General features: G+C 43.0%; 1 protein-coding gene across 1 annotated transcript in view; it reads right to left on the bottom strand.

Moving 5' to 3' along the window:
• VPS35L (VPS35 endosomal protein sorting factor like) overlaps positions 1 to 12,669 on the bottom strand; it is a 71,944-nt gene that overhangs the window by 22,127 nt on the left and 37,148 nt on the right. The window contains exons 21-25 of the mRNA XM_054994689.1: positions 10,256 to 10,336; positions 6,985 to 7,048; positions 6,065 to 6,163; positions 2,582 to 2,659; positions 1,397 to 1,511 (exon numbers count right to left, since the gene is read on the bottom strand). Coding sequence (XP_054850664.1) covers positions 1,397 to 1,511; positions 2,582 to 2,659; positions 6,065 to 6,163; positions 6,985 to 7,048; positions 10,256 to 10,336 — 437 coding nt within the window. The remainder of the gene's footprint in view (positions 1 to 1,396; positions 1,512 to 2,581; positions 2,660 to 6,064; positions 6,164 to 6,984; positions 7,049 to 10,255; positions 10,337 to 12,669) is intronic.

The raw sequence follows: 12,669 nt of genomic DNA, 5'->3' as shown, positions 1-12,669 counted from the left end.
TACTGCTAGTTTATTTAAAATATTTACATCCCACTTCTCTGCGATCTGCAGAGCAATCTGTAAATCAAGATCACTCCCAGTGAGCAAAGCTGTGTACTGAAGGCAACACAGCTGCAATGGCATTACCCTCCAAATGACAGAGCACACATCTTCATTTCCCTACCTGACACTCTGGAGACCGATACAGGCACAAATTATGTCCTATCATAGCCCCAGAAGGCTAGCTTTGAGGCCACAGGACAGCCACGTTAAGAGCTCTCAGGCAACTAATTACCATCTTCCCCATTACAACCGTTGCAAACCCTGTCATTTTCATGCACACCCTGGATCCATAATTTGATAATACATGCTATTAAATATGGCTCTTCTCATTCAAGAAGAGAGGGGGGAAAATTAAAAAGAAGAGTGCAGACCTGTTTCAAAAAGCCAAAGCGATCACCCTTACCAGCATGTAAGCCCCGTATGAACTCATGTGTCAGGTCTGGTCAGCTGAGCAACACTATATTGGCGGTACCCTCGTTACAACTGGCTCCGTTGACCACGACTCACTCAATAGCCTTCCCCCTTATTGCCCCAACCTTGTAGTATGGGATTCTAGAGGACGTAAGAAGGGATCCCCTCCCGCCGAGAATCTGGGACGGCTTATAGATCAGTATTAACTGACCGTCAGACTGTGATGGTGGTATTAACAGGCTGGTGTTGCAGACTAGATCTATTGTTCCTGCAGGCGACGCTGAGCTCTTTTGGAAGGGCAGGGCAGAACTCTTTACATTGAAAAGAGAGAGATAAATAAATGGTTGCGAAATTAAGCACTGGAACTTTTATGAAGGGTGAAACAGGTGACAGTCAAGATGGTCAAAAAAAATTAAAAGCAGAGGGAGATTTTGTTTTGAAGACACAAAGCAGCCTAATTAAGTAAGGAAAATCAGCCCGTCAGTGTTAATGTTCTTACCATTTGTATTACTTTTAATACCAGAATTTTAAGCATATCACTTCCTTGTACACAACACTCATTTTGCATCTTGTCTCAAAGTGAAATGCAGCCTCTGAACATTGCGTTTAATCATCGATTCATTAGCTCTCCATTTCAAATTAGCACATTTCTTCGATCTTCACAATTCCCAACGTTAGCCAGGCCTTGCCACCCGGACAGGATTTTCCCATCAAAGTTCTATTGCTTCTGTGTAAGGGACTCTTTTTCTTCTTCTACAAAGGTCAGATGAGCGGGCAACGATTCAGCCTCCGTCCCCAGGTTTTCCTACAGAGGACTCAGCTCTTGAGAAGCCTTTGATATTCCATCAAGGGTTATCCAGCAAAAAAACCCTGCTGCATCCTAAAAATGTTTCTAAGCACACCCCACACACATATGAGGTAACCACAAAGTCAAAAGTCTTACCTTGTGAAAGGCACTGGTTTGCCAGAGCAACCTGCCCAGAGTGCAGGTACAGATTAAGACGACCAAAAATGCTTGTCAACGATGGAATGGTGATAAAACAGAAAGCAACGCAAGCCTAAGAAAACGAGAACAGAGACTTTTAATAGGCGACTCTAGCCATTTCTTCAGCGAACTGGGGATGCAGTGGTTTTAGGACTACTGGGATGAGCTGGGCTCTTTTGGACAGTGGCTATTGGTGGTCCTATGCCTCTCTAGACTAGCACAAACCTGCAATGTTGTTCACACTGAATCTCTACTACTATGCATTAATAATAATAACCCTCCCTCTGGTTGTCTGCTGACTCACCTAATGTTGTATACCATCTCGCACTCCATGGGATGTATTGGGCTGGGCTTGGCAATATGGGCCACTGTGTAGGGTTGCTGCCTTCTTGTACTGAATTTTATGTTTTAATGTATTTTAATGTGGTTTTATTACTTTATGTTACCTGCTCAGAGCCCGCTTGCAGGGAAAGTGGGCTATACATTTAATAAATAAAAAAATAAAAAATAATTAAGCGCTGTCAAGTCACCACCAACTTATGGCAATCCCTCATGGGGTTTTTGAGGCAAGAGATGAACAGAATGGTGCTTTGCCATTGCCTTCCTCTGCATAGCAACCCTGATCTTCCCTGGTAGTCTCCTATCTGTGTACTAACCAGGGCCAACCCTGCTTAGCTTCTGAGATCTAGGGGTATTCAGGCTGCTACATCCTATGGATTACTCTTCTTGTAACTCTGCCTCTTATGTTGTTCTTCTTTATTTCTCTGCTGGTCTTCCTCTGCTATCAACCTTCAGTCTTTTCTGTTTTTCTTCTCTCCATGCTCTCCCCCCCCCCCTCAATAAAAGCACCAGCAGAACTCTTTATATATCATGGCTGTGGCTCATTTGAGGGCCTCAACCAAACAGACAAAGACCAATAGAGGAAGTGATAATGATCCATCAAGTGCAATCCCTCTGCTTACTTTATCTGCCCAAATCCTCCTTCTGCATGACTGTTAAAGATACAGGAAGCCTGACTGTTTGGCTATCATCATAAGATGGAAGACAGCAAGGAGAGCAGGTATTGTCCGTGTATGTTTTCTACGGCTCTCATTAGCACAGAGGGAATTAAGAACGAGGGAATCATTCAGTTTTCACACCTACCCTGACAAATGCAGCTGTCTTTCTGGAATGATTTCCTTTCATCACTTTTCTCGTTTCCATTGCCAGTTGGTTCACACTCTGTTGGAAAGATTACATTACTGGTGGGGCCAGCTACAACTCAACCAGCGGAAAGAGGTTTTTTCCACCAAGCAGCAATCAATGGGACTAAATTGGCTTAAGTCCATGTACTATCATTTAATCATCCATTTCCAACAGTTTAACTGCTGAATTAGCCTCGAAGAAACCACAGGAACAATCCTGCACAATCATGCTTCTGTGCACAAATTTCATGAGATTCTGCATGAGGAGGAGACGTTCTGCAACCTGCATGAATTATGGAAATTTGTATCTTAGCACAATTCATTTTGATTCTGCTGATCTGGAGACAAAACGCACCGTGCAGAATGTCAGAGCCCTGTTTCCTGGCATCTGAAGCTCCTACTGAGCCTCTCATTTGTTCAGTCATCGCTTACACATATTTAAACCTTTCCTTTGAATGTGTAAGAACTAGAAACCTCCTTTCTTAAAAACTAAGAAATGAAAACAGACATGCTCAAGAGAAAATTCTGTGGGCAACAGTGAATTCTGCAGTTTTCTGCAATTATGTAGAACCACAGAAGAGAATGACCTCTGATCAGTTCTGGATGCTTTGGTGTTTTTGCAAAAGTTGTTTTCGTTCCGTGAAAAACATTCATATTAACAACCACAAGCATAAACGTATGTGCAAGATGGTATTTCTCGTCAGGAAAGCAGCGCTGCCCTGTTTGATGAAGTAATAGACCGCTGTGGTGCTGTCGGTTTGCACCTGTCTGACTCTGCCATGAAGCACAGCTGTAAAAGACACAAGAGCGTAACACTGAGCCCCGAGTTCTAAAACACTGATATGCAATGACCTTTCAGCTAATTACCATTCATTCTGAATAGATATATCACAACATTGCCCAAATGGGAGTCCCACAATCAGATTAGTGTCTTGACCCCAACAGATGAGAGATTTTAGTACCCTGTATGGAATAGAGAATTTGTGGTTCTGGGAGTGTACAGATGCCTTGTGAATGCTAACGAACCAGTTCTGGAAAGGACACATATTGAGCCTGGCTTAATGAACCACAGCAGTAGAGGAAGCCATTAAATCCAAGAGAAGCCGAATGAGCCACACTGATTGAAACCTGTTCCTTGAGAAAATGGAAATCATGGTTTTGATAGACGGGGCTCTATCTGTGAGTAGAGACGTCTTACCCATGGAATAGATGCAGAGGAGTTAGCCGTGTTAGTCTGTAGTAGCAAAATCAAAAAGAGTTCAATAGCACCTTTAAGACTAACCAACTTTATTGTAGCATAAGCTTTCGAGAATCACAGTTCTCTTCGTCAGATGCATGGAGGGCAAGAAGAAACTGGTCAGATATATAGGTGGAGAGGGGAGGGCGGAGTAGATGCAAACAGTAGCTTCTGATATGGAGATCAGTTTGCTTCTGTTAAGGAAGTCAGTTACTTCTGATAATGAGATAACCATTCATAGTCTCTATTCAATCCCAGTTTGACTGCTTCAAATTTACATATGAATTCCAATTCAGCAGCTTCCCGCTGGATTTTGTTTTTGAAAGGTTTCTGTTGAACTACAGTGACCTTTAAGTCCTTGATGGAATGTCCTGGTAGACTGAAGTGTTCTCCCACTGGTTTCACACAAGAAGCAGAAAGACAACTCTCCAACACAACATTCTATAAAATTTTCTGAATGACTGGTCTGAGCATGCGCAGTCTCAATGTGGCACTGCACAGAAGAACTATACAGCAACACTGGAAGAGTCCAGACGAATGTATTCAGTGATCTGCTGAACTTTTGTTCAATCCTGTGCCTGTTCTACAGATCTCATATTTGTCTGTCAGTGCCATTCTATGCAGAGTTATTCCAGTCTAAGCCCGTTGGAAGCCATAGCTGTGACAGGAGTAACTTTGTACTGGAAACCAGCTTAAAAAACTGACATGGGCATAATATTTTGTCACTTCTGTCAAAGAGACAGCTGTATCTGTCACTTCCAGGACAAAATTCTGAGCAGGATTCAGTAAGCACCCTTGGTTCATCTCTGTTACAGCAACAAAGACAATCTCAGCAAAAGACAGTAGAGACCCCCTCACCTCTGCAGGAGTATACCGTATACCCTGCAGCTGTGGACAAGTTTACATCGGGACCACAAAGCGTAGCATCCAGACAAGAATAAAAGAACATGAAAGACACTGCAGACTTGGACAACCTGAAAAATCAGCAGTGGCTGAACATAGCCTAACTCAAACAGGGCACAGTATCTTATTCCAGGACACCAAAATACTGGACAACACTTCCAACTACTTTGTCAGACTGCACAGGGAAGCCATTGAAATTCACAAGCATAAGCAAAACTTCAACAGGAAAGAAGAAACCTTAAGAATGAACAGAGCATGGTTTCCAGTTCTGAAAAACACCAGGCTAACAAAACATTCTATCCCCGACAATAGCCCTGCAGAGAAGATTAGCACATCAAGTACCAATCCATATGCAAAAGAACCTCCTCAGGATACAGTGAAGCCTCCCTCCATTAGCATTCCACACCCTGGGAAACTCTTACAGGATGACTCAGCTCAACCCCACCCCTCCTGAGTAGATACAAATGACCTGCCAACATCTTTTCCACACTGTGACACTGAGAGATCTCTGTCTTTTGGTGCTACACCTCTGAAGATGCCAGCCACAGCTGCTGGCAAAACGTCAGGAACTACAATGCCAAGACCACGGCAATACAGCCCGGAAAACCCACAACAACCATCGTTCTCCGGCCGTGAAAGCCTTCGACAATACAAAGACAATCTTGCTGGAATTTCACCCTTGAAGCTCTTCTGCTTGGGACTGATTACTAGAAGAATAACCAGACTTTAGAGATGCTTCTAACAAGACGTGACGTGCAAACCTTTTATGCAAGTCTGCTCGTAGAAATGCAGTGAGATTCTCTTCCACTGTCCTACTGTTTGTACTCCAAGCTACACAAAGCCCCGCCCCGTACATGTTCCTTAACAGTCTGGCTACCCCAGGTCTACTCTGTGCAAAAATGCCATCCCAAGCAGAGTTATACCCTTCTAAGTCTACTGAAGGCAATGGGCATAGAAAGGGTGTAACTCTGCTTAGGGTGGTACGGGTAGCACCCTACCAATATGTGCCATTCATTCAGAAAAGAGTAAGACATGATAATTTTCATTGGGACAATCTGTGGTTGCAAATGGGGGGGGGGAACCCTACACAAATCCACCACCAAATGAAGATCTTTTACTTAAATTTTCTTTGCAACTTTGCGGAATTAACAAGGAAGGAAGAACCTGAATACTGATACTGGACATGTTGGTACAAATGCTTATTAAAGAGCTAGCAAAACTGACACTCCATGGCAAAGAAATGTACAGAATGACTCTCTTCCCCTGCTAAAGGTTTATTTACAATTAAGAGATAATGCTTACATGAATCAGCTGGATAAGAACAGGTTCCAAATTGCAAAACATTGATCGGGCTTCAACATAAAAACTCAGCTGCTGCTCAAAGTCACGGCTGAATGAAACCTGGATTAAGGAGATGCAGAGAAGTCATTCCTTAGACATAACTGTGGCATCCAGTTACTCATTCTTTCCATTTTATATGCTGATGCATAGTGCTATCCTCTAATGCGGCAGGTGAATACTGGATCCAATATTTCCCAGGCAATTCATTTCACAGCAGCCTTAGGAAAAATACCAGCTCTTTCTCTTCCCTTCTACTGTATGCTCTAGGAAGCTCCTCCAATCTCCTTTGACGTGATGCAAACCTTTTATGCAAGTCTGCTCGTAGAAATGTCCTGAGACTGGGGGGTTGGATTATGGGAGGCTTGGAGCACACAAGACTATCTGTGAGTAAGATGATCCTTTTCAACAAAAAAAGGCTGTTATTCAACATACATGAAGATGCTTTATACTGAGTCAGATGGCTGGTCTATCTAGATCAGTATTGTCTGCTCTGACTGGCAGCAGCTATCTAAAGTCTTGACTAGAGATTCTTCACATCACCTACTACCCAGTTCTTTTTTTCAGCTACAGACGATTTCATTCATTCATGAATGTGTTCAATTTTCATCCAAGTATTCATCAGAACTTTTGTCAATTCGCTTCGTGCAAACAACAATTTTCAAGCAAGCCAAAAAACGTTCCATCACTATGAACCATTGTGTGGCATTTCAGGTATTTTTAATTAAACTTAACCACTATGGAATGTCAAAGACTCCCTCTTCTATGATGATACACAGCGTAACTGCCCACCAAAATTTGCAATGGAAACTTATCGCTAATTCTCTTAGATCTTAAAAACCTCCCTCACCCAGTTTCTTATACATAATGTTCACGGTACTCACCATTCTTAAAAATCCATTTATCAAAGACGCCAACATACGCTTTTCATCTTCGAGGGTCAGTGCACTAGAAATAAAATGTTTTACAGGGATCAGAATTTAAAAGGAAAGCCCACTTGTTCAACTTCAAACCACAAATGAAAGATCTTTCTGGTACGGCTACATTCTAGCAACGTCTTCCCTAAAATGTGAATTTCAGCATCCTGTCTTGGCATTGTATTGAGTTGGATCCTGAAGATCTATTTTCTCTTGCGCAACAAGTTTCCAATGGGGGCAAGAGGCTCTTTCAAAGGCTGGAACGTGCTGGAGGAAAGTGCTTCTGTCAGCAGAAAAGATTGGTGGGATCTGTCCCATTAGTTACACTGAGGTCATTAAAGGCATCAAAATAAGTTGAAAAATCAAAAACAACACCATTAAAAACAGACTTCTACATCTTATAATGGACTTTGAAATGCATAGCCTTTTCCCCCCAGCAACGCTTTCATATTTTCAACTTTTAATGATAAAATCAAAATCACAGGACTATTGAAGTCATTCTCCCATTAGAAGGCAAGCAGAGCAAAACTTATTTAAATATCAAATTATTAAATTGCCTAGGAGTTCCTAAAGTACAGGTCACTGGATTCAGTAGGTTATGGAAGCAGACCCTTCTCTCAACCCCCTGACTCTGGGAATATTGTCAGCGCAGCCTCTTGTGGAACTGCTGAAAAGTTAGGGGTGTAAGTGCCTATTTTTTCTATGGGTCTAGTTAGAAAGGAAACACAATGGCACAGGGAGAGGGGGCCTAAGAGCTGCACGGCTATTTGTGTAAGAACAAATGCATGCGCAGGTGTGCATACGCAGCACTCAGATAAACAGGTTCTGGGGGAAAATACAGTATATAAGTTTAAAAGAAGGGTGTGAATTAACCTATTAGGGCAGCCCAGGGGTACTCCACAGACGAGCCTCCCAAGATATCCAGATTACAGTATGTGACTGAGCAAGGGTAAACAAGCTACAGCATGCCGTGATTCAAGGAAGCAAGTTTTGAGAAGCTCTAACCAGAGTGACACTGTCATGGTTGATGTGTCTCATCATCAGGACCAGCAGCAGAGGTTGGCACAGCTTGGTAACTGCCAAGGCCCACGGACTGGTAACAGAGTTCACTTACGACTAAAAAGGTTAAGTCAACAGCAGAACTCAAGAGAATTGCATTTCTGCTTCCTCCAGACACCCTTCCCTGTTGGATCCAGAAGCTTATGCAAAATTATTTGCGCTTCAGAAGCCATTCCTGCCTTTCCATGTTGAGGGAACACTGGAGGGTCTGAAGTTTTATGACACTTCTGCACACCATTTAGACCTTCAGAACTCATCGGGACAGAGAGAATGACAGAACAGCCAAGCTCTGCTCCTTCCACTAGCCTGCCCTACAGTCACACACATACATTTTACTAGTAGCAAAATCAAAAAGAGTCCAGTAGCACCTTTAAGACTCACCAACTTTATTGTAGCATAAGCTTTCAAGAATCACAGTTCTCTTCATCAGATGCATGGAGGGCAAGAAGAAACTGGTCAGATATATAGGTGGAGAGGGGAGGGTGGAGTAGATGCACCTATATATCTGACCAGTTTCTTCTTGCCCTCCATGCATCTGACGAAGAGAACTGTGATTCTCGAAAGCTTATGCTACAATAAAGTTGGTGAGTCTTAAAGGTGCTACTGGACTCTTTTTGATTTTGCTACTACAGACTAACACGGCTAACTCCTCTGGATTTTACTAGTACTGTCTGAAATATTATGGTTAAATGGGGTTCAGCTCATGGGTCAAACCAAGCACAACATACTATTACTTTATTTCAAGTGATCTGCATTTCTACTATAAGACACTGGGCTGAAACAAAACGTGATGTGCCATAAAAATTCTGGAATGTTGCAAAAATTCAAACCCAGCGTTCAAAGCAGAAGCGTTTCATTTGGTTACCAAACAGCATCTTAATAAATCAAACATGTTTTGATGAAAACGGACTGAGCTCCGTGACAATTAAGTCAGCCAGTGCAACCCTTTTACCATAACACACTGGTCTCCAGAGTAATATTTTGCAATTCTCCCAATGCCGACACCAGATGGGAGCAGGGTGATTGTTTTAATGCAAATTCAATTGGGAAGTGGGGAGAGGTGAGGGATGAAGGCCCTTGCCATTATTATCTCATTAGTGCTTTTCCATCCGTCACAGTCATAATACGAAAGTGATGGATGGCTTGGAAGATTTATAATATGGTCTCTGGGCTACCAGAAAGGATTGCTAATCTGAAAATATGTCCATGCACTAGATGCTTAAATGACCCGCACTGTGCTGCATCATGAACTGAAGCCAAATGGGGGGAACACAGCAGTTATTTTAAGTTTCCACCAATAATCGGCTGCATAGTCAATAGAGGCTCTTGGTTCAGAATTCCCCTTAGCTATAAATCAAAAACTGGCGGAACGTGTGGAGTATTATTTATCCTTTTCACCACAATACACTTGTTGCTGAAGAAGTGAAGAGGATGCCAAAACAATGGGAAATTTACGATCGGTTCCCCATCCCACCACAGATTTTCCAAGTATGGATTTGGGAACCTGGAATTACCACCACGTCCCCAGAGTAGCTTCGAATGAAACGGTGTCATGAAAAATTGATTCCGGAGGTTCTTTGAACCCTTTGAGCACTGACATTAGGAAGGCAACTCTCTGCTGGGAAAACCTGGGCAGAAAAGAGAATGGTGTATGATTGACCCTTCCCAAATGGCAAATATTTTTAAAGTTCCAGTTATTTACTTCCAATGCAGTGCTTTTTGGCTAGGAAAAAAAGCACCAGCATCAATATTGCATTGTTCGCTGAAATTGGAGCTCCCCCCCTTTCTGATAAAAGCAATGGGGGGGGGAGGCACAGGACTGGCACTACGACACCTCAACAGCAGCTGCCACTTTGTTTACTCCTCTCAATGCTCTCCCAACACTCTCTGCCGTCTCTCCCCATTAGTTAAGCTATGAGATCACTGCTGTTTTTCCAGATCTTCCTTTTATTCCAACATTCAGAACAAAGCAACGATTAAGGAGGCAGGGGCACCTGTGTTCATCGTTTTCTTCCGCAGCCCCCCACTCGTGTTACCCAGAGCAATGAATAATAGCAGCACGTGGAAAGCACCCCCATCACACCCACCCTTACAGGCTTAGATCTGCTCGCAAACAGCCACTGTTTAAAAAAATAGTAACAATTGTTTGTTCCATAAAGATAAGTCACAAATCTCTTACTTCACAGAATCATGCATGGTCTTGCACACGTGCAGAAGGGCATTGAGTATTACAGGATCCTTGGTCAATTCCAGTTGATGCCTAAACGTACACACATGGGGTGGGGGGAACAACAGTGCAAAGGTTAAATATCTGTACTTAGGGTTGAAGGTAACCAAGGTGCCCAGCTTTGTGCATGACACTTGCCTTGGCTGAGGTTAGATTGGTGGGGGCCTGTGGGGGGGGCTTCTTTGACCATCACCCCCCCAACTGTGAAATTCCCTGTGACTGGAGATGAGACTGGTGCCATAAATCCCAGCCTTCAAGAACAGACTGAAGCTTCTCTTTTTTTGGGAAGAAAGAGGTGGAGCGACCATTGTTCGTTTAGGTTTATTGTTTTACTCCTGTGTGGCATTGAAGCGTTTAGATTTTCTGGCAGATTTTATAGCAACTGTTGCATCTGATCTTAATTGTAGAATAGTTCGAGCACATCTTTTATATGGAAAAGCAGCCAATAAATAAATAAACAGATGATTACTAAGGTGCCAAAAACATAACAACTCAACTGACACTAAATTCAGATGCAGTGACTTGTTGCTTTAGAAGATCAATCCCTGGGATTCTGAGGTGGCCTGACAGGACACACGAAAGAAACTTGAGAGCTGCCTACTGCTCACACCTTTTAACTGCTTGAAACAATCATCAATCAGGGCAATGTCATCTGTAGCACACATGTCACAAACACCATTTTGTGAGACACGCTTGCCTGTCTCTCTGCCCAAGCAATCAAGATGAGCCCCTTGCTGGGGGGCTCCTACTGTACCTGCCCCCCTTTGTTTGCTGGCACCCCAACATCTTCACAGGTAGAAGTGTGGTGGTTGTCTACCCAACAGAGATACAAAAATGCTTGAATTTTCAGCAGCAGCTAAGGGGCTATGCCTTTTTGTACAATTCCTTCTGCTTGCCTACAGAACAGAGGAACATTCAGCATGGTAATTAGTGGTTCTTTCCATATATACTGTACCAATTATGCTTCCCTGCTGTGCAAAAAAGTCTTGTCACAGAAAATAAGTATTCATTTAAAGCATCGTTTGATTCTAGAGTGTTAAAAACTCCCTATTCTATTTACTGCAGAGCTCAGGGGCGACAAACAAAAGAGGGCTAGGGTTCGTGCATGCAGTTCCTGGTTGAGCGGAACAGAGGATGATGCTGTCACCATGAAACCTGCAGTTTGCCTTGGAACTGAGGTTATCTTGAAGTAACCTCCCCCACCCCCAACTGCAATCCAAAAAGCAGCACATAGGTAACCTGTAAAGACTGAAGCCTCTGAGTCATGAAGGAATTCACTGGACAGAGCCTTCCCCCTGCTACCTTTCGGTGATCCCCACTCCAAAAAGCTGAGGGCCCACTGGAACAAAGTGACAGGCAGAGAGAGGGATTACAGGTTGAGGGACAATAGCAGAAATCACTCCATTCCCCTTCCCCTCTCCTACAGCTTTTTCAGTGAATAGAACAGATAGACGTTGATGTCTGCCAGTTCCCTGCACCATAATCCCATTGAGTTTCCAAAGTTTTCCTGGAACAGCTTGCCAGGGGCTGCAGGAAGAAGGGGAAAGAAATCCTTTCTGTGAACATCTCCTGTTCCCAATTCCAAAGATCCTGCCATTAATTTGGGTCCTCAACAACTTCTCCCATCCCAAGAGGGCACTTCTACTTGAGCAAGAAACATGGGGAAGAAAGAGAAGTTACAAGTTTCAGTCTCTATGCCATGTCTAATGCCTTCCCAAGGGACCCTGGCCAAGATTTGGGACACAAAGAGGCACACAAGGGGGGGGCTACAGCAGGATAGGAGCAGCATGAAACCTCAGTGCATGAAGGGAACTCCTTCTGTGCTTTTCTGGATCCAAAAACACGGATCGGATGTTCTTTTCCTTCCAACGATTCACAGCTCAGAGCTCTGCCAACCACACACATTAAAATAGGCCATTTTAAGATAAGATCAAAATACAAGTTATACACATATGCCTAAAGCATGTGCAGTGTTCATCCTTTATTCTCCAGCCAGTTTTTGCAGAATTTAGATTGACTGATTTATAAATAACAACATGTTGGGAGGAGGAATGAACCCAAGGTCAAAGGGTAAGGGGTTTGAGCTCAGGAGTTTACCACTTGTTCTGCACACAGAGAGTCACAAGCAGGGGTGTGCAATTCAGCTTGGGAGTACCAAATATATAGCAGAAAAATACATATTCAGAATTATTTGGATATATCCAGAAATATCCAGCATATTTGGATATTTTCAAATAAACAAGTATTTACATTACTGAATTACCCAGATTTATTCAGGAATATCCAGGAACCACATGTTAAAGATTGCAACATTGTGTGTGTATCTGTCAGTGTTGCTTGCTTGCCATATGCCGTTGCCAGGTGTG

The sequence above is a fragment of the Eublepharis macularius genome, chromosome 12 (assembly GCF_028583425.1).
Source record: "Eublepharis macularius isolate TG4126 chromosome 12, MPM_Emac_v1.0, whole genome shotgun sequence".
NCBI lineage: Eukaryota > Metazoa > Chordata > Lepidosauria > Squamata > Eublepharidae > Eublepharis > Eublepharis macularius.
The sequence above is the reverse complement of the archived record's forward strand: the minus strand, read 5'-3'. Positions and strand labels throughout refer to the sequence as shown.